Raw genomic sequence first — 27,184 nt, forward strand, 5'->3', positions numbered from 1 at the left:
AAGTGAGGAATGGAACAGGAGAAGGAGCAGACCAAGACTGGTGAGAAGGAAGATGCTGCCGAGGCACTGGGAGTATCCAGTTATCACATGGGTCACACTTTCAGCAGCACTACTTCAGATGAAATACCACTTTGCACTGCACCTCTCAGTTGCTGAGCTGCAAAAAGATGCCTCATCGGAAGCAGTGCTGCTAAAAGGATGGCTCCTTTGATAATTGGGATCTCGCATATCTTGAAAATATGATATGTATATTTTTTAATTTGTCATTTGAAGCTAATAAATTCTTAGGAGACAACAGTGTGCTTATTTCTAGTTATCACTTTCTTAATGACATCACTTCTGGACCTCAGACGGCACCATGAATGCTACCAACCAAATGAAAAGAGTTTGACACCCCTGATTTATCTCTTTATGCCTACAATTACTAGCAGAGGCTCTCAGGTTTTCCCCATTTTTTTTTTTTTACACTGCATGCTCACCAAGAATAAGAATCAATCTGCGTTTTGCTTAAGAAACTCTGTACAGCATCATATAAATTGATGGTGCTGTATATCAATCACTTTATTTCCATCAGCATAGACTGTAACGGTCAATTTACCAAAATGACAAACCAAAAAAACCCAAATATTTAAAATTTAACCCACTGATAAAATGGGTTAGGGTTCTAAGTAACAAAATAGGCCTTATGTTAGCATATAAAACAATTCATCATTACCATCAGCACATAACACCATAAAATGACTTCTTGCGGATGTTTGTCAATACCTGCATATCTTTAAATCCCAATTCATGAAGAGTTTTTTCATCATAGTCTGTTGTCAGTTCATGCCCAGAAGAGATCATTCGCACAGGTCCCATGAGACCACCTAAAACAAAGGTCAGACTCTATTATTCGGCACTTTAAAAAAAAAAAGGAATAGCTTCTTACAAACACTACATGGATTGATGTTTTATTTTCTGAAGCTGGACAATTGATGCATGCTGGACTGGACTTTCCTCTGTCAGACTGATAAGAGAACGGGTGGCCAATGTCATCAGCAGATTTGAATATTCACAGGTTCCGAACCTGTGGGGATGGGCCACCTGTAGCCCTTCAAATCTGACTTCTGGTTTTTGGTCTTCGTTTGGGTTCTGAAGCTTTAGGGTGCCCAAATCCAAGGGTTTGAACATCCATAGATTTCAGTATCCATGGAGGTTCTATTCCCAGAAGCCCCACAGATAATGAGGGTCAACCAGTAATGTTAATATACTAAATCTGAAAAGGCTTTTAGAGAAAATGAAAAAAAAATACCCTTAAAGGCTAAATTCTAATATCTATATTAATAACTTTGGGTGATATAGGACCTATGCCAGGGATTCCTAGGAAAATAACTGTTGGTATCAGCTGAACTTTTACTGTAGACTTGATGCTAGTCTGAAGATTCTTCCAGGGACCACTGAAGAATATTATATTGGGTATGATAAAAGTCACAGCCACTTTTCTTTAGTATTCTTTACCTTGGAAAAAGTTAAAATAGGTGTTATCTTGCCCCATGTAAGTCATGACAACACATGCTTTAATACCTACCTGGGAAGTCTCCTTTCCGACTACTTTGGCCAAATTCTTGCAACTGAGCTTGTTGGTTTAACTGCTCTTTCTGCAAATTCTCATACCAATGTGTAACCTCTGCTCTTAGATCTGCTACCTGATCACTAGGGTACATTTCAATGGTCATCTGAAAACAAAGCGCATTAGTTCATAAATAAAAATGAGAATAAATAAAAGGTATAGCACATAAATAATGCTCATTTGGAAAACAAATTACCAGAACATACCTTGTCAGGAAGTCCAGCTGGCTGGCAAACAATTCTAAGTGGTAAGGACTGTTTGTCACTTAATGCTTTTAAATGGCTGCTAATTCCAGTGCCTTCGATTTGCCATTGTCTCAGGTGATATGCAAATCTGAAGAAGAAGCAATATCATCATATAAAAAGAAAACCTGTTGACAGTTTGTGACTTATACAAACTGAAAGGCCTTTAACACTTCCCTACTCTTTTGGGCTAGACTAAAGCTGGGGCAGGAGTTTCCTTGGATTTCAAAATGTTTTTAGATCTTGCTGCTTTCACAGACTTTGGCCAAGATCGAAAGAACTATAAAACCACTTATGAGGCCTTCAGTGTTGGTTTTTATGGACAACAATCCCCTCATCTCCAAATGCCACATGGCAGACTGTCTGAAACAGAGGGACATTTCAACACCAGTTAAGCATGACATGGGGTCAGTTGTTCAAACGAAAAAAATTCATAGGGCTAGGGCAAGTCTTTCGCATACACACAGGCAGCTCTCCAGGGGTGGATTTTCTGGGTCATTTAACCACCTTGAGCTTCGTGACAGAGTTTTTGTTTTCACCTTCAAGCAGTTAAACTATATCATTTTACTTGACAAGAATTTATGGTCAAACATACAGAAGTGTTGGATTTACTGTGATAAGTTCACAGTGGATGAACAGCATCCTTGGAATGGCTGCTCTTTCTATTTACTTCAGATACACAGGGATGATGTAAATTAGCTAAGTTTAAGAGCCATGGAAGGAACAACCTTCTCCAGTTTGGTTCCAGCTGCTGAAGAACTGATCTCCCCATGTAACGCAAGTCAGTATCCAAGACTGCTAATGAAAGGCAATGTGCTGTATTTTGCCTCAACTGAGGAATTGGTAAACTATTCAAAAACTCTCTATGCGCTATAAGTACATTGTTCTTTGAGGGAGAGTAGGATATTGTCTTACTGTGAAGACAGACTTGCATGGTAAGTCCAACATTTCTTTCCCTCAGTGGAGGAGGGCATCCTTGGACAGAATCTACTATAATTTTTCTAAACTGGGAGGGGAAAACCATTATTCTGTTAATCCTGAAACACTTGCTGAAGACCACTTCTGTCAAGGGCATAAGAAGTGTGCAGTCTGCAGTGGAGTAATTAAGGGTGTAAGACATGTCTCAGAAAGGAAGCACAAGTGCTTAATGCTGCTGTGCTTTCAGTAGAGTGAGCTGTGATGCCCTTACGCACACTCAGTGACAAAACCTCATATTCCAGGGCAATGCTTGCCTTAGTCCAACCTCCCTGAAACAGAAGCCCTGTCTGAAACAATGAGGAAAAGCAGCCTGCCTGAGGATGCCTTCCTCTACCATGAGAATAAAACATTTACTACTACTAACTAAAAAGGCACTATACAAACCATATCATACCCCAAACAAGAACTTTACCAATCTAGGAAAGTGTTTGAGGCCCTATAATTGCTGCTTTAAGGAGTATATTTAATGTTTTTTATTGACGTTCATGGTTCTTACTGCTGGCTGCTTTGTTTTATATTATCTGTTTTTTACTGTCTATTTTATAGTTTTTATAGTTTTATCTGTATTTTATGTATTTGTTGTTAGCTGCCTTGGGTGTCCTTTGGGGAGAAAGACGGATTACAAGTCAAATAAATGAATGAATGAATGAATGAATGAAAACCTAGAACTTACAACTTACCGTCTCCGAAAAGCTTCTAAATGAGTCTTTAGCATCAGAAGCCCTCGCTCAATAATGGTCAGGCTCGATTGCGAATCTTGCTCAAGATTACTGGATGCTATCATTAGGCTTTCCATGCACTTACTAATAAATTCTTGTTCTTTCTCCAGACCCGTTTTACCTGAAAGATTGTTACTGAGGGGTAAATGTTAAGGCACAATACAACGTATTCCTATTGCCATAACCCTGTTGAAATTATGTTCCCATAATAAAAATAAAAAGATGGCGGACAATATTTCCCGTGGACTTTGCTCAGAATTAGTATATCAAACTAGTATATCCTACCATTAATATAATAGGAGTTTATATACTGGATAGCAGCACGGCTCACATCTCCAGACTGTGCTCTTAAAGCAATGCCCCAGAACTGGTCCATCCCACACAACTGCAAAAGAGAGAGAGAGAGAGAGAGAGAGAGAGAGAGAGAGATGACTATTGTGTCTGGCTTCCCAAAGAGAGACTTCAGAAATTTTTTTCCCTACAAAGTTGACACAGCTCAAAAGGTTTTCCACAATGTACAGTGACTTGGCTTAACCCTCCCTGAGGTGCATACAACAGCATCAGCAATTTATAAAACAGTGCCTTGTGGATTCCTCTAATAACAAATACAAATGTCAATTGAAAGCATTTGACAATTTGCTTATCAAATTTCCTGCTCCTAAGCATTCATAGCTAGCAGATATTGATCTACACCTAGTGGTGAATGAAGGTCCTTCAGCCTATCCCATCTCATACCTAAACTCACTGGATGTTGGAGGTCACATTCACAGAGGAAACACAAACAAACTATAATAAAAGGAAGGCAAGTCCCTTGATCTGGTGCTAGAATCTTCTTCAGAATTTTATTCTTGGATAAAATGCTTTTTGTTGTGCTAAGTACCTTCTGCAAAAACCTATTGTATGTTTCCAACATAGAAAGCCACTACTAAATCAAACTAAGTTCTCTTCAGTCAGACACTAAACTGCTTTTACTCTAGCAAATGAAGTACAGGCTGATGAAGAGCTGGCAACATTCAGGAAGTCAGCCACCCTAACTGGAAATTATTAGAACTCTTTAAAAAAGGCAATTGGGGGTAGAAGTGCACAAGCATTATAGAAAAAATTAAGGAACATAGGCACTATCATGCTTCATTTGTGTGATTTTCACAATGTTAGACAATACTTGTATTTGTATCTGTTTTGTACCTCCCCGCCTTTATAGGTCATGGGTCAACCCTTACGAGGCGAGGGCTTTAGTTCCATTCCTGATCTGTTTTGCAAAGATAGACCAAGAGCCAAATCGGACAATACTCCAAACTGCCCTCCAAAATGTCCTGTGGAGAAGAATTAGCACACATGGCTCTCTCCACCCCCTATAGCAGGGGTGTTCAAAATTTTTGGTAGAAGGGCCACATCATCTCTCTGACGCTGTTCAAGGGGCCAGGAAAAAAAGAATTACTTTACATTTAAAATTTGAATAAATTTACATAAACAATATATTAAAAATGGAATTTATATGACTAAATGATGGTCTCGCGATAACTCAAGGCCTATAAAACACCTTGTGCAAAGCAAGGCTGGCCTTTCCTTTGCTGCTGCTCCACAGATGTGAAACAGCAAGTAGGGGAGGGAGCCCTTAGTCTGTAGCTTGCAAGAGGTCAAACAGTTGGCCTCATGCTGAGAGCAGTTACTTTGGGCCAGCGCAGGCTCCAGCAAGTCGCCAGTGGGCCAGAGGCTCACTGGAGATTGGGGGTTCCGTATGAGCTGGACTGGGGGTTCCCGAGGGCCGCAAATGGCCCCCGGGCCAGGGTTTGGGCACCCCTGCCCTATAGCATGAATGAACTGCCCTTTCAATGCATTGTTCAAGTACTACTTTAAAATAGTATTTTCACCATGTGATATAGGGCAATTAATTCAAAGCACCTCCACTGTGTGATTAAGCAGTGGCTATATACTGAATATCAAGTGGGAAGAGAAGACATGTGTGCCCATATTCCTTCCCACACATTTGTGAGGGTGGTTTGGAGTACTGTCCAACACTGACGCTAGTTGGTGAAAGTGGGCAATTTCAGATACTGGGAGGGGGCAGGGGATTGTGCACCATGCTGCAATTACAACATAACAGGATTCAAGACCAATCTTTTGCTGTGCAATTAGAACTGAGGTGGAATTTAAACAGAAGTTTTCCTGATCCAGGGAAAACACTGTATTTGATGAGACAATATAAGGCCTCATAAGCACCAGTGAATTGACATCCCCCATCTCACTATAATCCCAACTATTTTCTCAACTGAGAAATTAAGGTCTGAGAGTCTTATTTGAAGCCAATCTCTGCTGCAGTTTTTTATTCAACGAAGTTCCTCAAGAAATGCACTATAGCATCTATAAAATCTGGCACAACAGGAATTTTTTCACATTCTTGGTTTTGCTTTAATTCAGCTTCCCAAGGCCAATACAAATCTACTGATTCAGAATCCCTGGTTCCAATTCTTATGACAGTGTGGGGGGGGGGGGAACACTTTAGTCCTCCAACAGCCCGGTTGATTTATTTCCCTTTAACATTTCTGTTCCATTCATGCAAACAAGAGTCATCTGCTACTGTCCCTAACCACATCTCAAATCTTAAAGGCATAAAGAAGGACATAAGAACAGCCCCACTGGATCAGGCCATAGGCCCATCTAGTCCAGCTTCCTGTATCTCACAGCGGCCCACCAAATGCCCCAGGGAGCACACCAGATAACAAGAGACCTCATCCTGGTGCCCTCCCTTGCATCTGACATAGCCCATTTCTAAAATCAGGAGGTTGCACATACACATCATGGCTTGTAACCCGTAATGGATTTTTCCTCCAGAAACTTGTCCAATCCCCTTTTAAAGGCATCCAGGCCAGATGCCATCACCACATCCTGTGGCAAGGAGCTCCAAAGACCAACCACACGCTGAGTAAAAAAAATAATTTTTTTGTCTGTCCTAACTCTCCCAACACTCAATTTTAGTGACAGCTTCATGAAGCACCACTCCATAAAAGCCAAACAAAACTACTTTCATTTTTAAGGAAGAGAAGCATCTCTGGACCCCCTCTAGAATTCACACCTTTCAACAACTCCAATAGTCATATTGCCCTGTCAGATGCCCTTTGTTGTTAAACAACAGCAGCCATAAAGAAACACTCAAGGTCCCACTGTGTCAGTTACGAAGAACTGCTCTGTAAATGTTCACAATATTCTAAAGCAGTGCTTCCCAAACTCCTTTACAAGGGAGTTGGGAGCACTATTAATGTGTGCGGGGGAGGAGCTATGGTACCAACACAATCTCCAAGATCATGCTCCTGCACAGGATGGAAAGGGGATTAAACTTACCTAAGGGACTATCAGCCTTGGGGGGGGAATGTGTGGGGAGCCCCACAGGCACCTCTGCAGGGCTCCTCAAACTTCAAAAACAGTTTTTAAAAAAGATTGAAAACAACTTCCTGTTTTACACTGAAAACTGGAAGTGCTTTTCAATCTTTTTTTCCTGTTTTGTTGGTTTGGGAAGCCTTGCAGTGGCACCTGTGGGGCACCCCTCCATCCTGGCAGCAGCACAATCCTAGGGAACACATTGCTGCCTTTCTCCCCATCCGTTAAAGGGGAATTGACAAGTATTTCCCTGGCTGATGGGGCATGACCCACCAATTTAGTAACCTAAAGCCTATTTATGGAATATATGAAAAGTCATTTAAATCTTGGAAAGAAGGAAAACATTAACATATGCTTCCTTACCTCAGAATTTGAACCACCATCATATGCACTGGTAGCCAATCGAGCCAAATTACATAAATGTTGGAACAAGTTTAATCCAGTCATACTAATAGTTTCAGGCTTTAGCTGAGGCATCTGGATAAAAGAAATGGATGTTCTGCTTAGCATAGAAAGAATAAAAAAATTTCAGGTTTGTATTCAAACATGAAAACAATTTGGTTACACAACAAAGAGGCGAATTTCCTTCTACCTTCTCTAAAAAAAGATGCTTGTAGGTTTCCATTCCCATAGCATGCTGGTCTTTACTTCGTACTTGATTTAAGAACCAGTGTAGTGCATCATCGTAGCATTCGGAATCTTCTACCAAACAATGCCATAGTATGTCTACTTGTTCAAGGCTCAACCCTAGAGATTAAAACATATGACACACCTCTCAAATTGGCTGAAATCTGTGCCAATTTCAAATTAGCTGAAAAATGTCTACCAGTTACATGGGAACTTTCAAGCACACAACCTCCAATTAGTCTGAAGGTACACAGTTCAAGACTAGCTACATAAGGCACCCTTTTTGCATGTGGAGAGCCTGTTTTATTCTTCCACACTTTGACTTCCTCTGACTTCCTCAAAACTGTATTACACTTCTAAGCACTTGGGGAATGTCCTCATGAATGGTAGTTAATTTCTTCCCCCAGAGCACAATCATGGTAAATGCATCAAAAGAAATACAGAGACTCTCATCCCACACTTAGGACACCAGTTTCTGTGGATTAACTTGACCCATTGTTATTTGAGATAGGGCAACAGGATTTTCCATGAGGATTCCACAGCTCCCCTGGCTGACTTTGGCAGCTCCATGGTGAGCCACGCTTCACAGTTTGGGAACCACTGCCACAAATCATGGCTACCATGAGAGATCCCCAGGACAAATGGAGCACTACAGGGATCCAAATAATTTACAAAAAGTTTACAAGAAAGTTACACACTCTTGAAGAAACTACAAGCTTTCTGATCTCCCTTTAACTGAAAATAGTGGCACACTTTCAGCATTAATTTCCTTTGGTCTTTGAAGCAAGAAGCTGATCCCATAGAGTACCCTTCTGTGTCCTCAACAGCAACTGTTATCACATTTGTTTATCAAACTGTCTGATATTTAACTGATATTTCTACTATAACTATCAAGGAGCTTCACCAACCAATTTTTTGTCCAATAAGAACTTACTGAAGTGATCTGGTGATCCCAGAGTTGAAAAGACACAGGTCAAAAACTGAAGGCGCACTTGAACTTCTGCACTGTGGCTGTACCTACAATTGAAGTTACAGTTTATTTCAACACATTTTTAAATATTCCAGGTCAATTATTTGCCATTACTTACCCTCTTGCACTTTTAGGGTTATAACAGAACTCAAATCTTAAAGACCTTTTTCCTGCAACCTATGCCATTTCATTTTCTACCTATTCCTCTACAACAAAGCTGTAGTATTTCTGTCTATCACACACTCACCCCACTGTTAATACTAAATATGAAGGCTTTACTGACAAGACACTCTTAAGAGGGAAATGAAACAGTGCATGTTCAAAATTCTTGGAATCTAAGTGACTCAAGCACAATGTCCTTCAAGAACCAATGGTGACTTTTAAGCTTATTCAACAGTTAATAACATAAGAAGAGCCCCGCTGGGTCAGGCCAAAGGCCCCTCTAGTCTAGCTCCCTGTATCTCACAGTGGTCTACAAAATGTGTCAGGGATGCCGTCCCGTGCATCTCACTATCTGAGGTAGTCTACCTTACTACCAGTACTTCCTGTGGCAAGGAGTTCCACAGACTAATTATATGCTGGTTAAAGAAATATTTTCTCAATTTTAGTGGATGTCTCCTGGTTCTGGTGTTATGTGAAAAGCAAAAGGGTGTCACTCTAGTCTATCCACTCTATCATCCCCTGCATAATTTTGTATGTCTCAATCATGTCCCGTCCCCCCCGGCACCTTTTTTCTAGACTGAAGAGCCCCAAACACTGCTGACAAGTTAACACTGTAAACAGTTAAGACAAGGTGGTATTAACTAGTCAGGGTTTTTCTATTGGTACTTCCAGAAGGTTTTGAATTAAAGGAAAATGTGAATCCAGATCCTAAATTACTTAGTAGTGATGGTTTTTACAGAATTCAAAGAGCATCCATGCATAGTTGTATCCTGTACAGCAGTGGTTCCCAAACTGTGCGCCATGACATTCACAGGGGCACCATGGGATGTCCCCAGTGGCCTCTTCTTAATTGCTCTCCTGGGTATTGCCATCTTGAATCACATGAGATCTTGTGTGATTCAAGACGGCAGTGCCTGAGATAGCCAGGTGATGGTGTTGCTACAACAGGGCACTGTGACATGGTAATTTGGGAACTGCTGCGGTAGAATCATCCCTAATACAATTTTATATATTTGCATTAAATTGAAGCCATTTCCAAATACACACATAGCTGGATAATGCCATACTTACAACGCATGTTTATGCCGTCCTTCCCGAACAGCTTGAATGTAGTGTACCAAATTATCAAAGAAGAGTTTCATCATGTTAAGTTCTTTTTCAGCCCACCTGTTTCAATTTAGGAGACAATTTCACATTACATAATGTGTTACAGAAAACTCCATGCAGGATGATCAGTAAGCATTCCAACATTTCTAAAGAACAAAAAGTTCCTTGCAGAGTAATCCTGCCATTCATTACTAACCAAGATCTTAGTGGAAAAGCAAGCTTCACTTTACCTAAGTCACCTATCCTCTTCCCAGTTCACTCCCCCTTAGTAGTACATGATTGGAACACTTTCAATGGAATTAATATAAATGGAGAAGCTCAAGAGGGGAATGATACAGTTAGCATCATTTGTCCACCTCTGGCAAAATGAATCAGACTCCTATTTAATTTATTCCATTTGAATTCTGTTCTTCCTCCAAGAAGCTTAGAACAGAAGGTCCCCATCTTATAGATGTTTGAGTTATGAACACCTGACTTACAGGTGGGCTTGGCTGGTGCTTTGAAGCAAGTGCAGCTATAAAGATACTAGCTAAACAAACAAAAGCTGCTTGGAGACAACATGAGAAACTCAATAACTTTAAAAATAACAACTCCCTTCTATGGTAAAAGGGAAAAACAGCTCAAAAACATCAGATAACACTGAAAATCTGAGGATTTCTGTGGACAAAAGGGGAGGATGAATGAAGCAGTCAGTGTGGCCAAGGCTGACTGGGCACAGGGGAAGCAGAGATATTGCAAGGTACATTAATATTGTATGAGAAAAAGTGGGCCCTGAAAGGAGGCGGCTCCAACAACACTGTCACCTTTCAACATTACTAAGTAAGAAAGGAGGGAGAGGAGGGTTGAAGCTGACCTCCTACAGGTGCCACCTATTCTCTTTAAAAAGCAATGGAGAAAATCTTACAGTCTAAATCAGTGGTTCTCACACTTTTACCCCTGGGACCCATTTTTTAGACTGAGAATCTACCGGACCCACTGGAAGTGATGTCTTGACCGGAAGTGACATCAACAAGCAGGAAAAATTTTTACAATCCTATCCACACTTACCCAGGAGTAAGTCCCATTTACTATTATTGTTAAAAGCATATATATAGTAGCCTGTTAAAAGTACAGATCGATAACATTTCCCCAAATGCAATCACATACCATGGTAGCATAAAGTCTGATATATTAAAAATAAAGTATTGAAATGAATGGGAACCTACCTGAAATTGGCTCGTGACCCACCTGGTGGGTCCCAACCCACAGTTTGAGAAACACTGGTTTAAATCTTATAACTTAATTATGGTTAATGTGAATAAAAATTAAGACCAAGGGAACATGATTAGCACAACACCCATCTATACCCTAATTGCTTTGGCCCACCAGATACCCAAGAATTGTACTTTTGGGCACAGGCAAGTGTTTGGAACTACACTGGCTCCTCAGATTATTGATGTTTGAATTATAGATGGCTGCAGTGGAGCTTTTGCAAAAGCACAGTATGACAGTGCTTTCACACAGGCATAACAGAGAGCTGGGCCAGCAAGATGTTTCAACATTCACTGGTTCAAAAGACCCCTGGAATGCAACCTGCACTTAAGTAGAGGACTTAAGTGTACATGGGTAGAGGTGTTTGTTTCTGGTGAGTAAAACAGATTTACAATCCTACTGAACACAATAGGCTTACTTCTGAGTAAAATAAATAACATTGCTTTCAAACACTTTTATGCATGGGTCTTCCACTCCATTCATCCTCAGAACAATGGTACAAGGTAGGTTAGTCAGAGAGCAACTGGCCTAGGATCAAACAGTGGCTGAACAGGAATTTGACAATGGGTCTTCCCAGTTCTAGTCTGACACTGTTACAGTATGTGCCCCATACAGCAAGGCAATTTGGTGGCTGGATAAGGCAGGCCTACCAGACTGCTGCTGTGTAGAAGCAAATGTAAGCATACCTGTCAGACAATGGGGCAAGGACCAATCAGGGCAAAGTGCTGAGTCATTGCACAGAACAAGGAGAGAAGGGAAAAGCTAATGCAATCCCCACCCAGGATGATGCAATGACATTCCTCAGGGATGAGGTCATGGCCTTTCCCATTGGCTGACAGGAGTATAAATGGCCAACAAGCACACTCCACTGGGTGAGTTGTAGGAGTGAATTGCTGAATGAATCTCTGCTGGATGGATACCTGATTTACTGACTACTTGGACTGTTTGCTGGACTGCCTCTGCTTGCTGATTTTTGGAACTGCCTTCTACCTGTAAATACTGCCTGTAAATAGACTCTGGTGTTGGTACTTCCCTGGGTCTTGCCTCCTTTTTTTGGCGTCCTTCCCTGTGCTCTGAGCACCACACTCTGCAGCTGCCGGTTTGCGCTTCTGCTATCTCTGTGTTTTGCCCAATTATCTCTAACAGGTTATGGGCCCAGCCGGCACAGCTGTGTGTTGTTGCTAGCTGTTTGAGCTACTGCATGTGTGGGAGCCGGTGTGTCCTGACATTGTTTTTCCAGGACGGAGTGAGGCTGGCAGTTGAAGGTCAGTGGAAATGGCAGCAGGAGCCAATTTTGCACTTCCCCGGCTCAATGAGCAAAATTATCTAGCTTGGGCTACAAAAGTGCATATGTTTTTACTTCGTGAAGGCTTATGGGATATTGTGGACAATCCTCCAGACCCCTTGACACGTGAGGACGGCAGGCTTAATGAAAGGGCGTTGGCTACTATCATTTTGTGTCTGGAAGACAGCCAGCTGCTTCACGTTCGTGGGTTGGAGTCAGCTCAGGCATGCTGGCAGGCATTGAGGCAAATACATGTGAGAGACACTGTTGTTTCCCAGATAAGCCTCACGAGGAAGCTGTATCGGGCAAGATTGCAGCCCGGGGCCAGTGTGTCACAGCGTTTGCAGTTCATGAGGACTACGTTCGTGGAACTGGAGGAGAAAGATGTGACCTTCTCAGAACTCCACAAATGTTTCATAGTTCTGTCCTCCTTAGATGAAAGCTATGATATTCTAGCCACCACTTTGGAATCACTCCCACGTGAACAACTCACAATGGCTTATCTCACTGGGCGGCTCCTGGAAGAGGAGCAGAAGAGGGCTGAGAACCGGCAGCTTCGTGAGAAACCTCCCCCTGCACTGAGAGCAGCTGCACCTGTGGAGAAGGACCTGGAGGTACCTGGGGTCCTGGTGGTGAGGCGCTGCTACGCCTGTGGGTCAGCTAATCATTTGCAGCGAGCCTGTCCCCAGAGAAAAGGGAAGGCTGCAGGGAAGAAGGACCGGAGGCGGAGGAGGGGCGATGGCACTCAAGTCTCCATAGTCCAGGCGGTGGAGGAAAGCGGTGGAATTGGATGGACCCTCGACAGTGGTGCAACTCAACATGTGGCGAAAGACCAGGAACTGTTTGCTACGCTGGGAGAAGCACCAACAGCATCTGTGAACTTGGCCAACGGCTTGTGCTCCCCTGTTGAAGGGGAAGGCACTGTGGCAATTCCAGGGGTTGGTGAGTTGGGAAATGTGTTATATGTCCCCCAACTGCAGCACAATCTGCTGAGTGTGGCAGCCCTGGATAAAGAAGGGTTTGAGGTAACTTTTGGGGGTGGTAGTTGCAATGTTAAAAAGAATGGCAGAGGGTGTGCTAAGGGTGTGCTGCGTGGAGGTTTGTATATGTTGGAAGCCCCAGCACAGGCAGCCCAGGTGAGCTGCCAAAATAAACCCCCTCATGACAGGTGCATTCATCTCCTCCATAGGCGTTTGGGACATATAGGGTATCAGCTGCTAAAAAAGACAGTAGAGCACTCAACTGGTTTAGACCTAAAGCCGTGCTCAACGTACCTTAACTGTTCTGTGTGCCAGCAAGCCAAGTCCTAGGCCTATCCTGTGGCTAAGAAAAGTGACAGGGTGACCAGTCATCCATTTGAGCTGGTAGCATGTGACCTGATTGGACCGTATCCAGAATCATATGGGGGTGCAAAATATGCCCTAGTTATTCTGGATGTGCATACAAGGTACAGTTTTTGTTACCCCCTTCAGTCGAAGGATCAAGCTGCTCAAACCATACAAGAATGGGTGGAGTATGTGGAGCGGAGATATTTCCCCTTTAAGGTGGCTCAACTCCAGTCAGACCAGGGAATGGAGTTCACAAGCAGGGCCTTCACGGCCTGGCTAAGGCAACGGGGAATACATCAAAGGCTCACAAACAGGGCCACCCCAGCCGGGAACGGGTTGGTGGAAAGGAGAAATCGCGTCTTACAGACAATGTCTCAGGCGTTGTTACTTGATTCTCAGATAAACAAGCGGTTCTGGGCAGAATCACTGAAGGCTGCAAATTATATACAAAATAGAATTTTCAACCCTGCAGTGGACAAAACTCCCTATGAGGCACTGCACCAGAGAGCTCCTTATCTCGGGCATCTCAAAATCTTTGGAAGTTTCGCTTTTGTTCATGTGCCAAAGAAGTTTAGAAAAAAGGGGCAAAGGAAGGCTGTAAGACTGACTCTCCTAGGGTACCAAAGCAGGAGTAAAGCCTACCACTTTGTAGATAAGAACCTGAAAATCACTCTTTCTAGATCTGCACAGCTCAATGAACAGCAGTGGGGGAATGTGCAGAATGGCTCCGTCCTTGTGCCGGCCAGCCAGCCTGAAGCTGACCATTTGTTGTCACAACAACAAGATACAGCCAGTGACTCAGCTGAGAGCACTGAGAGCAGGGACAGGTCAACCTCTTTAGTGCCTAAGTCAGAGCCAGTGACCGAACCTGAAGAAAGGCAGGATGAGGTAGTTATACCCAGGCGCTCCCAGAGGGCCACAAAGGGTGTACCCCCACAAAGATTTGCACCAGGGCAAGTAACAATTTGTAATGTTACCACAGAGCCACAAACTTATGAAGGGGTAATGCTGTTGCCGGAAAAAGAGAGATGTAAATGGCAAGATGCAATGCAAAGAGAGTACCAAGCCCTGCAGAATAAACAAGTGTTTCATAGAACACAGCTGCCAGAAGGAGAAAAGGTAGTTGGCAGCCGTTGGGTGTATAAAATCAAACGGTCAGAAGCAGGCGATGTTTACAAAGCTCGCCTGGTGGCGCAAGGGTTCTCACAAGTAAGAGACGCTGATTATGATGAAGTTTTTTCCCCCACAGTAAAAAGCCAAACAATCAGACTCGTTCTCACTTGTGCAGCCTTGAAAGGCTGGCACGTGAGACATCTGGATGTAAACACGGCCTATCTTAATGCACCTCTTGAGCATAACATCTACCTGGCTGAACCACAAGGGTTCACCACACCAGATAGTGACTCAGTGTGGCAGTTAAAAAAGGCACTTTATGGTTTACGTCAGTCAGCCAGGCAGTGGCATCTGTGCCTTGAGGCTACCCTCCTTAAGTTGCGATATAAACCAGCTAAGGCAGACCCCTGCATCTACAGGAAAGGAGTGGGAAGGGATAGCATCCTACTATTGTCATTCGTGGATGATCTCTTGTGTTGTGGGGAGAAGGAGGGGGATGTTATGAGGGAGATAAGCAAAATAAGCAAAAGCTTTGAGCTGAAAGATCTGGGGCCAGTGCAAAACTATTTGGGTGTGTGTATTGAAAGAACACAGCAAGGGGGCTATCTGTGGCATCAGAGGCCCAAGATACTGAAACTGCTAGAGAAGTTTGGCATGCTGGAGTGTAAAACAGCTAAGACCCCAATGGTGGTGGAATTCCAGAAGGCAGAATATGAGACAAGCCCTGAATGCAACAAAAGCATTTATGAGTCTGCCATAGGAAGCCTACAGTACCTGGCTGTTTGGTCTAGGCCAGATATTTCAAACGCAGTGGGTATATCGAGTAGGCAGGTGGCACAGCCGCGCCAAGCCCACTGGGAAGCAGTGAAGCGGGTTATGCGATATCTGAAGGCGACCCTAAATTATAGCCTTGCCCTTAACCCATCAGGCCCACCAGTTCTAACAGGGCACTGTGATGCGGATTGGGGAGCTGACATCCCCACTAGAAAATCCACCACAGGATATACTGTTAAGTTTGCAGGAGTACTTGTGGCGTGGAAAAGTACCAGGCAAACATTTGTAGCACTGTCTAGCTCTGAAGCAGAGTTTGGGGCATTATCAGAGCTATGCACAGACATAGAGTGGTACAAGCAACTAACCGAGGATCTAGAGCAGGCCAACAATCAACCAATAGTGGTCTATGATGACAGCCAAGCATGCATAGCCATGGCCTTGTCTGAAAGAGTAAAGGCAAGGACCAAACATGTGGCAATACGCTATGCCAATGTAAGGGACATAGTCCAAAGAGGACTGGTCAGCCTCAGATACTGCCCATCTGATGAAATGGAGGCAGACATATTTACTAAGCCCTTGAGTACCACAAAACATTATTCAATGATGCACAAGCTGGGTATGATCTCTATGGAACGTGTGACCATACAAAATCAATGGAAAGCAACTCTGTATGTGTAATGTAGATTGTGACCTTAATCCAGCCACAAATTGGGAGGGGTGTTACAGTATGTGCCCCATACAGCAAGGCAATTTGGTGGCTGGATAAGGCAGGCCTACCAGACTGCTGCTGTGTAGAAGCAAATGTAAGCATACCTGTCAGACAATGGGGCAAGGACCAATCAGGGCAAAGTGCTGAGTCATTGCACAGAACAAGGAGAAAAGGGAAAAGCTAATGCAATCCCCACCCAGGATGATGCAATGACATTCCTCAGGGACGAATGACATTCCTCAGGGACGAACAGGCCTTGCTGAGGGAGAGTCAGCATGGCTTCTGTAAGGGTAAGTCTTGCCTCACAAACCTTATAGAATTCTTTGAAAAGGTCAACAGGCATGTGGATGCGGGAGAACCCGTGGACATTATATATCTGGACTTTCAGAAGGCGTTTGACACGGTCCCTCACCAAAGGCTACTGAAAAAACTCCACAGTCAGGGAATTAGAGGACAGGTCCTCTCGTGGATTGAGAACTGGTTGGAGGCCAGGAAGCAGAGAGTGGGTGTCAATGGGCAATTTTCACAATGGAGAGAGGTGAAAAGCGGTGTGCCCCAAGGATCTGTCCTGGGACCGGTGCTTTTCAACCTCTTCATAAATGACCTGGAGACAGGGTTGAGCAGTGAAGTGGCTAAGTTTGCAGATGACACCAAACTTTTCCGAGTGGTAAAGACCAGAAGTGATTGTGAGGAGCTCCAGAAGGATCTCTCCAGACTGGCAGAATGGGCAGCAAAATGGCAGATGCGCTTCAATGTCAGTAAGTGTAAAGTCATGCACATTGGGGCAAAAAATCAAAACTTTAGATATAGGCTGATGGGTTCTGAGCTGTCTGTGACAGATCAGGAGAGAGATCTTGGGGTGGTGGTGGACAGGTCGATGAAAGTGTCGACCCAATGTGCGGCGGCAGTGAAGAAGGCCAATTCTATGCTTGGGATCATTAGGAAGGGTATTGAGAACAAAACGGTTAGTATTATAATGCCGTTGTACAAATCTATGGTAAGGCCACACCTGGAGTATTGTGTCCAGTTCTGGTCGCCGCATCTCAAAAAAGACATAGTGGAAATGGAAAAGGTGCAAAAGAGAGCGACTAAGATGATTACGGGGCTGGGGCACCTTCCTTATGAGGAAAGGCTACGGCGTTTGGGCCTCTTCAGCCTAGAAAAGAGACGCTTGAGGGGGGACATGATTGAGACATACAAAATTATGCAGGGGATGGACAGAGTGGATAGGGAGATGCTCTTTACACTCTCACATAATACCAGAACCAGGGGACATCCACTCAAATTGAGTGTTGGGCGGGTTAGGACAGACAAAAGAAAATATTTCTTTACTCAGCGCGTGGTCGGTCTGTGGAACTCCTTGCCACAGGATGTGGTGCTGGCGTCTAGCCTAGACGCCTTTAAAAGGGGATTGGACGAGTTTCTGGAGGAAAAATCCATTATGGGGTACAAGCCATGATGTGTATGCGCAACCTCCTGATTTTAGGAATGGGTTAAGTCAGAATGCCAGATGTAGGGGAGAGCACCAGGATGAGGTCTCTTGTTATCTGGTGTGCTCCCTGGGGCATTTGGTGGGCCGCTGTGAGATACAGGAAGCTGGACTAGATGGGCCTATGGCCTGATCCAGTGGGGCTGTTCTTATGTTCTTATGGATGAGGTCATGGCCTTTCCCATTGGCTGACAGGAGTATAAATGGCCAACAAGCACACTCCACTGGGTGAGTTGTAGGAGTGAATTGCTGAATGAATCTCTGCTGGATGGATACCTGATTTACTGACTACTTGGACTGTTTGCTGGACTGCCTCTGCTTACTGATTTCTGGAACTGCCTTCTACCTGTAAATACTGCCTGTAAATAGACTCTGGTGTTGGTACTTCCCTGGGTCTTGCCTCCTTTTTTTGGCGTCCTTCCCTGTGCTCTGAGCACCACACTCTGCAGCTGCCGGTTTGCGCTTCTGCTATCTCTGTGTTTTGCCCAATTATCTCTAACAGACACTCTAAATCAGTAGTTCCCAACCATGAAGGTTGAGAACCCTGTAAGTCTTTGCAGGTAGGGACAGGGGGAGGGCAGTGGCAATTGCACCTCAGTGACTCCACTGCCACAGTGACAAGAGCTTTTTAAGGTACCAGAGGTAGCACCTGTCATCCAGAGGGTGTAGGGGACCACGATCCTCTCTGCGGGCCAATCCACAGCTCAAAACAAATCCTAGCTATGATTGCAGCCCACTTCCAGCTTGAGACTGAACCTGGAACTTGGTTGCGTTAATAGCTAGGAGCTGTTTTGAGCAGTGGAGAAGCTTGCACAGGCTACTGCACCTCTGGCACCCTCCAGATGGCCAGCCCTCCCCCTCCCCAGGGACCTTAAAAAAACTCTTTGTCACAGAGGTGGTGCAGTTGCAGAGATAATGTTGACATTGTCACCACTGAAGCCACTCCCCTTAAGGGGAAATCAACTGGTTTTCATTTCCTGAGGGGTAGCGACTGCCAGCTTGGAAACCACTGCTCTAAACGCTGCGCCACTTCAACTCTTCCTATACACAATTGGGTATCCTGTTGTATAGTCAGAAACACTTAAGAATGCATACAAATGCAATGGGTGCCCTTCAGGGAGAAAGGCAAATAAATCTAATTAATAAATAAAATAATTAACAAATAAATGTACTGGAGCAAGATATTGCCTACTGCATTTCCCCATCCCCCCCAGTTCATGACAAACTCCTTTTTTTATGGGGTGGGGGGATATCAACATATGGGATTCAAAGGGCATCATGCCCAAAATTTATTCTTAGGACCCATTCCGATGTAACCTTCATGCTGTGGGAGCTAGCATGGTCTTCCATGAAGGTAAATCAGAAGCCCAGGTAATATGGAAGTATCATGTGGATACTCAGCATGGGAAAGTTGTCATGGACTCCTCTTACACAACCAGAGGCAGCTGACATTACTTTGTACAGTATTAAAGAAATATAGACAGTACTAAGGCAGCCAGACTAAGACAGTAGTAGCATGTAAGTCTACACAGGGAACAGCTGGTATCAGAACACCAGTCCTTCAGTGATAACATTCCTTTGTTTTGAGGGGATATACTTACATTGTTATCCAGTGGGTATCATAACTGCTGCCAAATTGCTGAAAGGTACCAAATAATTTTGGAAGGAGACGAAGAGAAACAACAACTGATCTAAAGAAAGAAAGAAAGAGAAAATGATTTGATGTAAATTAAAATGTCAAATTGCAGGGGAAGTGTATTTGTATGGTTAGAGTTTTACCATCATGTAGCCATATCTTGAAGAAAATGAACTCTGAATTGTATAATTGTTGAACAAGTGGCACTTATTTTTCTCCAAGAGGTTGAGTACTTAGAAATGAATTTGCAGAGATGAATCAGCTTCTTAGATGTGGATAAGCTGCAATCATTCCCATATCTTCAGTAATTTCAAAAGGGAACCTATGTGCTGAAAACTGGCTGAATCAAACTCTGCTAAAACAGTCCGTTCACGTTTGAATTTTCCCACAATGTGGTAAGTGTATATACCAGACAGATTGACTTTACATAAATTTAATTTGCTGCTGATGTTAATTTAACTCACTGTTTATTCACGACAAAACCAAACAAAAACAGGTTTGTAGATGTCCAAAAGGGAAAGAAGAAACTGAGAAATAAGAGGGAACAAGTATAGAGGTTAAAGAGGGCAAGAGGAGGATGAAAATGGATCTGCTTTCTGCTACAACAGAGGACACTGGAGCATCTAGCTGGTCAAAAGTGATGTGGGTGTTCTTGCTTGCCACATTTGATCTTGCACATGCCATTGATTATCCTATTTGAAGTCAGTGCATTGCAGAATCTTCTGAAATGGCAGAGGGAACTTTGGGACACACTCCAACTTTGTGCACCTCATCTTCTACTTTACAGTTCCACTGCCCCTTGCATACAGAAGGAGTGAGTGATAAGTGGGATTCCCAGCTAATTGGGCAAAGAGGCACTTTTTAAAGTGGTGCTTCTCCTATATACAGCAAGCATATATACTTGTCACCCCAGCACAGTGTCTTTTCTAGTGGCTGTTTGTCTTCTGCATCTTTTGAGATCGTGAGCTCTTTTGGAACAGGGAGTCATTTAGTTATGTTTTTCCTTGTGAACTGCTTTGAGAACTTTTTTGCTGAAAGCTGTACATAAATATTCCTAAGAATAGTATGTGCCAAAGGCAAATGGGAACCACAGAACATCCCTCAAAGGTTAGATTTGGCCCCCAAACTGCTATTGCTGATCTCTGGTCTGGGGTTTCCTGTTACAGATCTTGTAATGCACATGATATCAGATAAAGTAGTTTATTATTGTAAGAGATTTAACAAAGACCAAAATGATCAGTACTGAAGTTGCAGCTCTAGCTCATTTACCTGTTATTTGCTAAGTTTTCTAGACAGCCTTCAATGAACCTCATTCGAATCTGTCTATCAGTAAACCAACATACTAACGAACATAAAAGCTTTTCTGCTTCATTTATCAAACCTTCGGAGAGATGAATCTAGAATAAGTAAGAGAAAAGTTATTGACAATTATTACAACATTTTCTTTGGCAAATAGTTTTGTGTGATATTTAACTTACTGCATCTTCATCCTGGACCAGATCCCACAAAAGGGTATTTCCCTTCTTACAAACATTATCCAAGTTAATATCTGTCACTGCGTTGCTGCTGTACTGGTGCTTATGAACTGCTGGCCCTGAGCAAAAGACAGATGTTATTTAAAATACGGAACATGTATCCTGAGGGGGTCTGAAATTCAAATAAGACTCCTCCCCCTTCCTGACAGTATACTATAGTAACATCATAACTCTCTGATGCACAACTGATTTAGCAAACAAAGCATGGCCACATACCTCTGGCAAAGAACGACTACCAACATTCAAAAACTCAAATCTACTCTGAAAATGTATCAGATGCAACAAAAATACATCACAATTACAATATCGTGGAAAGTTGTGAGGCTAAACCATGGGTTCCTAAACTTTCAGCTGCCAGAGCCACACTACTCAGTTTTGCTCTTAGGGTGGGCCACAGCGGGTCAATTCTAGGGGGGAAAATTATATATATGAGAAGGAAGGGCTGCATGCTCTCCCTCTGTCAGACTCTCAGCAAGAATAACCCAGTCACTTCATCCAGCAGGAGGAAGGAATATGGGGGTGTGTGGTTGGAGAAGAGGAATGAGTAGGAGCACATAATTCTTATGCATTGGGCTTTGTGGGCTGGGCAAAATGTGTTAGTGGGATCCCTATACTAGACCACAATATGAATGTGAAACACAGAGGGCAGTGTGTGAGCACTTGCCTCCCTATTCAGTTCAATACAGAGAACAGGTCTCTGCATATCTCTCTGTGTGAAAGCTGACACCTTCCACTGAACTGAACGGTTTAAGTCCTATTTCCCATGGATCACTTGGCAGGTCCATATTGACTGCAGCTCAGTCTATGATTTATCATCTATACCCATGTGACATAACTGTGCATAACCATGGACTAGATACAGTTGTGCACCACTTAACGACAGGGATTGGAACTGCGATCTGTTGTCAAGTGGTGATTGACACAATTCGGTCCCTCCGCAGGGAAGGGGTCATTTGAGCTTCCCAGAGGTAGCACACATCTGCATGCTGCCTCTTCAGAGCTCAGACTGAGGGAAATGGCATCTCTCGCACGACTTTCGGAGGAAACCGATACACGCACACGAGACGCGATTTCCCTCAGAATGAGCCTTGCAGAGGCAGTACGTGGATGTGTGCTGCCTCTGGGAAGCTCAGACAACCCTCTGGAGGGAACGCCCAACGACCATGTGACCACACGTGGTCATAAGTTATGCGATCCCAGCATAAGACGGAACATTGCAAAGAGGCGCACACCTGTACAGTTTTTATAATAAACAGATTTGCTTAAGGACTTGAACATATTTATACATACAGAACACAAATATTACAGAACACTGTAGTTCAGATGTTAGCTCAGATATAGCTCAGGTCAGGATCTGATATCAAGTCAAGGTGACAGTCCTGTTTCTGAAGGACAGGCTTCAATCAGCCTTTTTCCATGAGCCCCAGCCAGAACAGTAAAAAACCAGTACCAGTTAAATTAATGGCAAGCCAAGAAATGTAACTGTGAAAGAGTATCATGTATACTGACATCCCTTGGCCCCATGGATCTGGAAGGCAAAGGATAATGAGATAAAGCTTTCCTAAGCTAAGAGAATGAAAGCCCATTGATACACTCAAAACATATAAATAATCAGTAAATAGTCAATTTTTTCACATTTATCTCTGTCACTAACATGCTCCTTGACTCTATTCTGCTTCTTCTTTCGAGTGACTGGTTCACTGAAATTAAGCTTAGCGCTCCTTTACTGCTCTAGGTCATACCTTGGCTGAGATGTTCATGATAAATGGAAGCAAGATTTGGAAGATGCTGCTGAAGGTGAGATGTTAGCTCTGCATGTGAATTAATCTGTACCAATTCTTCTTCACAGCCAGATTCCTCCCCATCAAAATCCGCCATATTTTTCTCTGATTTTGCACTGACTTGGGAACTGCTACAACTGACATCGTCGGCACTTAACATGTCATCAACCATATGCCTATAAGATAAGGGTAAGCATAAACTAATTTATTTATAAAAATACTGATATCCTGCAACTCCATATCAATTAGAAATGCTCAAAGCAGCTACTATAAAACATAATAAAATAATAAATCAATATAAAATATACCACAACATGGGTAGGCAGGAAGATAAAAACCAAGCTCCCTGAGCATGCATGCACACAGGAAGCCCAACAAAACAGAATCATACATCTGCCAGAACAGAAAAGTCTTCCACCTAGGCATGGTAAGTTATTAAGTGGTGCCCAGCCAGATCTTGCAAGACATGGCAAGGAGTTCCACAGTCTGGGCACCGCTACAGAAGGAGCCCTTTCACACATCTCTGCCAACACAACTTGGAGGGTGACAGACTGTGTAGCAGGACCACCCCAGCTGTCCTCAATCAATAGTCAGGACCACTTTGAGAGGCTGGAAATATCCCAACTCCAAGCTGCTTGGAGTTCTAAATGTAATTTTGGCACTTTGAATTGAACAGGGAATTGGACTGGCAACCAAAAAAGCTGGTACAAAGAGATGAATTGGAAATTTATGGGTCTGGTCAGAATTCGTCACTACATTTTATAATCACTAAGTTTCTGAACGTTTTTCAAAGGCAGATCTACACACAACGGGTCCTGGCTATATACAGCCTACATGTTCATATTCAACCATGTAATATTTTATCTGGCACAGAAAAATTTGGCAACTTGAAAATCTTAGAAATCTGAGCAAGATCTTGAGTAGTCAGGCAAACTTCAGTGCAGCTTCTTGCACCAATGACAAGCAGAAGCAGACTGAATTGTGCAACAGCAATATTGTTTTTGCAGAATTTATTCATGTCATAGAATCCAGTTTTGTTAGGCAGAGAATTCAAATTTTGTCCTTAGCAGAACAAACAAACCTGCAAATAACTTACCCTTCATGATGATGGTGGTGGTGGTGGTGGTGATGGTGATGGTGGTGGTGCTGCGGCCCAATAAACTGCCGACAGTTAAATAATTCATTCCCGATTGCTTCCCCAAGAAAGTCCCCTGTATGTGTTATACAAGAATCTTGAGAGCCTTGCGATATGTGAGCTGTGCTTATTTCCCCTGTCATATCATGTTCTGTGTCTTCTGCATGTGAACAGGGGTCTAGCATTCTAATCCTATTATCCACTGGGGGCACAGAATCAGTGTTAAAAACATGGTCCTTCCCAGTTCCATTGCTTACACCAGTCCTCTCTTCAGCTCCCTGTGACTCTCCCAAGCAGGTGCCAGACTGAGACTCCATTTTTCTGCTACGTAACTCTGCGCAAACATTTTTCTGGGCATTATGGACTCTGTCTTCATCCTCTTCTTCTTCCTCTTCCTTGAGAGCTTCAATATCTGCAATATCTTCTGACTGTACCTCACTGCCTGGGCTTCCTGCAGACGGACTTGCATGGCTGGAATTGGCTTCATTGCTGGATCCATCACTGTGACCGCTGCTGCTCCCTGGCCCACTGCTGCCATCTTCACCGCTATTTGCTGTCTCATCAGAGCTTCCCTGCATAGATTCCTAGGGTTTGGGGGTTTGTTTAAAAACACACACACAAAATCAAGTACTTTAGAAGTCAAACTGTCCTTTCCCTTTCAACCATTCAAGGTATTATTTGTAACCCTCCCTCTTGATTTATGAACTGCTCCCTCCCTGGAAACAAAACGTTTCTCTTTAGACAAGCCTGATTTCTCGGCCTTTTTAAAATCTGGTTTTTACAGGCTAGGGGTTTTTATAAAAGATTTCTGCTGTTCCTCTTTTTTTATTGTATTAATGTTTTATTGCTGTTTTAAGGGTTTTAATGTAGGATTTGTGTTTTTAACTGATTTTATGTTCTTTGTCTTTCTTGACATTGGTGAAAGCCACCTTAGGTCCTTTTGGGGAGAAAGGCAGAGTAGAAATACAGTAAATAAATAAAGGCTTCCGCCATCAGGTAAGTGCAACCCCCCCCCCTTTTTACTTCTGAAGCAGTGGCACAAACCTGGAACTGCGCTTGGTCCCAAGTAACTACCACCCAGTATGGTCCTGCAAACACTCACAGTGATTCCCTTCCCTTGGAGTAGAGGTAGAGAAACACTGTTTTAATAGGATATCGTCCTGGTTGCAGCTACATCTATAAAGCATATCACAAATGAAACAAGGGCTGGTTCTCTTTTTTCTTCAATTTTTATAAGCAGTAATCTAGTTTCACCATGAAATTCTGAAACAGTGCAATAGTATCCATAAAGGTGCCTGTTTAAAAGCTTATGCATGGTTTTATTTGCAATATTTGTTGATTCATTTAATGCATGGTGTTTGTGAAACATGCAATTTAAATTCCAAGGTCCTTCAAGACCATCTGCAGCACTATATGTACAGATCTACCCTTCTAAAACGTTAGCACAACTATAATAATAGCAAGCAGAGCGACTGCAACACCAGTACATGCTCAGGTCAACTCTGACTTCAGAGTAGATGAGCAAATGGCATCAAGATATGAAATCCAATGCCAGAGAACACTGAATTCATCACACTGACAGATTTTATAACATTTAAATGTTACCTCTGTATCTGAAAGCTGCTGCTGGACATGCTTATTTCTGCTAATCAGCTGGTCTTCCATTTCAATGTCACTTCCTCCACTCTGATGAGTATCACTGTTGTCACTACTTTGAGGACTTGCTGCAGGTGACCCTGTTTTCAAGAAGTTTTCAGGTTATTCCAGGAAAACATTATACCAGCATTATTCCACCTAATTTTAACACATCAGTGTAGATACATCCTTTGCCTGAACTCTCCAATGCAGCCAATTTCATAATCTCTACTTATGGCTGATAAACTATTGCTTTAAACAAGGAGGTTCTGCTTTTTACTGCAGCCCTGCTTTGCCTTTCTAGAGAAACCTGTCCCACTGGCAGGACAATGCCTGTCAACTTACCAGGAGGCAATCTGACACAATTAAGAAAGCTGACCTCAGTTCTTGAGACAGAGAGAACAAAGTGGAATAGATTTAGGCTGTGTAAGGGTGACTATCACAATATTTAGCTTTTTTCCAGCCTCTGCCTAAAAAGGTATGTCAACAAAAAAAAAAAGGCCATGCAACAGTTTCTTGACTTAGAGATGGATTATGATACCAAGGTAATAAGGTCACAACACCTTTCTCAACAACTTACACGGTGATGGAGCTGCTCTTCGGAGTTCTTCTTCCTCTGAACAGAAAGGGACAAAAAAGGAGAACATTGTAAGTGACTAAGCACATCACACAATATATAAACTGAACAATGTATCAAAGATCGTAGGCAAGAAACAAAAAGCCTTTATCATATGTCCTTGCTAACTACAGCTGTTAAAATAGTAGATACAGAAACCACCTTACACCTTCCAGGCACTGCTCAGAACTCCAGTAAGTCAGAAACAGGAGTTTTTTAAAATGTTTGTGGGAAGAGATCGCCCCCTTCCCTCTTACCTCTTTTCCAATAACACTGCCCTTGTAAGTACAGAAAGTTGAATTTTAAATTTTATGTCGCAAATCTCCTTGATTCTAACTACCTTTTCCTGGAATTTTAAGTAGAGGTGTTTGCTTCCGATAAGATAGGATTACAACCTAGGTCTTACAGAACACTTTGGGCTTACTTCTGAGTAAAAAACACTTTCAAACACCTCTAAGTCACTGGGAATTCAAGTAGGTCAATTCGTTCTTCCTGCTCCAACACACAATTCAACATTCCACGGCTCTACCATAGATGGAGGTTGTTAACTTCCATGTTCCTTTAGACCACTTCCCCCCCTTCCCACCAGACAGAAGTGAATGGAGCCGCTAGAACTCAATGAAAAACTCAGGATATTAGAGTGGCTGTGATTAATGTGGCCACATTGAATGCTTGTTTGGGAGATAAAGCAGGAAATAAGATTTGTAAATAAATAATAGTTTCTAAATATTAAAAAAATTACCAATGGGCATGTCTCACTTCATTCTCACTTGTGGGGGGAGGAGTTTCTAAAGGATTAAAAAAGGTCCACTTAAAGGCAATAGTGCAAGATTCTCTAATATTTCTCATCTCTACAGGCTTAAGTGCCACCAACATTTCACAGGCCCTAGAAGCTCACAGGTAACTGATGGGCCATCGAGAGGGGAGAATGAGAAACGCTTATTAAAAAAATAACAAATTCTTTATATTTAAGGACTATGCAGAAACCCACAACCTTACTTCGGGGTAGCCTAATTTCAATCACAAGCCAATAAGCATTCAACCTTCCAAGTTTGGTGTTAGCGGGACTGATGCTGATCGTTGGAAACTTTTCAATTCAATACAAGGC

General features: G+C 42.9%; 1 protein-coding gene across 1 annotated transcript in view; it reads right to left on the minus strand.

The window, feature by feature from the left end:
* The window catches only part of USP34 (ubiquitin specific peptidase 34), a 159,522-nt gene that overhangs the window by 76,898 nt on the left and 55,440 nt on the right, over positions 1 to 27,184 (minus strand). The window contains exons 13-28 of the mRNA XM_066626313.1: positions 26,041 to 26,076; positions 25,431 to 25,561; positions 23,787 to 24,409; positions 22,652 to 22,866; positions 20,853 to 20,968; positions 20,644 to 20,771; positions 19,340 to 19,429; positions 9,754 to 9,849; positions 8,485 to 8,567; positions 7,516 to 7,670; positions 7,287 to 7,400; positions 3,834 to 3,933; positions 3,510 to 3,669; positions 1,816 to 1,942; positions 1,568 to 1,715; positions 766 to 866 (exon numbers count right to left, since the gene is read on the minus strand). Of these exons, the coding sequence (XP_066482410.1) occupies positions 766 to 866; positions 1,568 to 1,715; positions 1,816 to 1,942; positions 3,510 to 3,669; positions 3,834 to 3,933; positions 7,287 to 7,400; positions 7,516 to 7,670; positions 8,485 to 8,567; positions 9,754 to 9,849; positions 19,340 to 19,429; positions 20,644 to 20,771; positions 20,853 to 20,968; positions 22,652 to 22,866; positions 23,787 to 24,409; positions 25,431 to 25,561; positions 26,041 to 26,076 (2,423 nt within the window). The remainder of the gene's footprint in view (positions 1 to 765; positions 867 to 1,567; positions 1,716 to 1,815; positions 1,943 to 3,509; positions 3,670 to 3,833; positions 3,934 to 7,286; positions 7,401 to 7,515; positions 7,671 to 8,484; positions 8,568 to 9,753; positions 9,850 to 19,339; positions 19,430 to 20,643; positions 20,772 to 20,852; positions 20,969 to 22,651; positions 22,867 to 23,786; positions 24,410 to 25,430; positions 25,562 to 26,040; positions 26,077 to 27,184) is intronic.

Source organism: Tiliqua scincoides, chromosome 1 (assembly GCF_035046505.1).
Source record: "Tiliqua scincoides isolate rTilSci1 chromosome 1, rTilSci1.hap2, whole genome shotgun sequence".
Lineage (NCBI taxonomy): Eukaryota > Metazoa > Chordata > Lepidosauria > Squamata > Scincidae > Tiliqua > Tiliqua scincoides.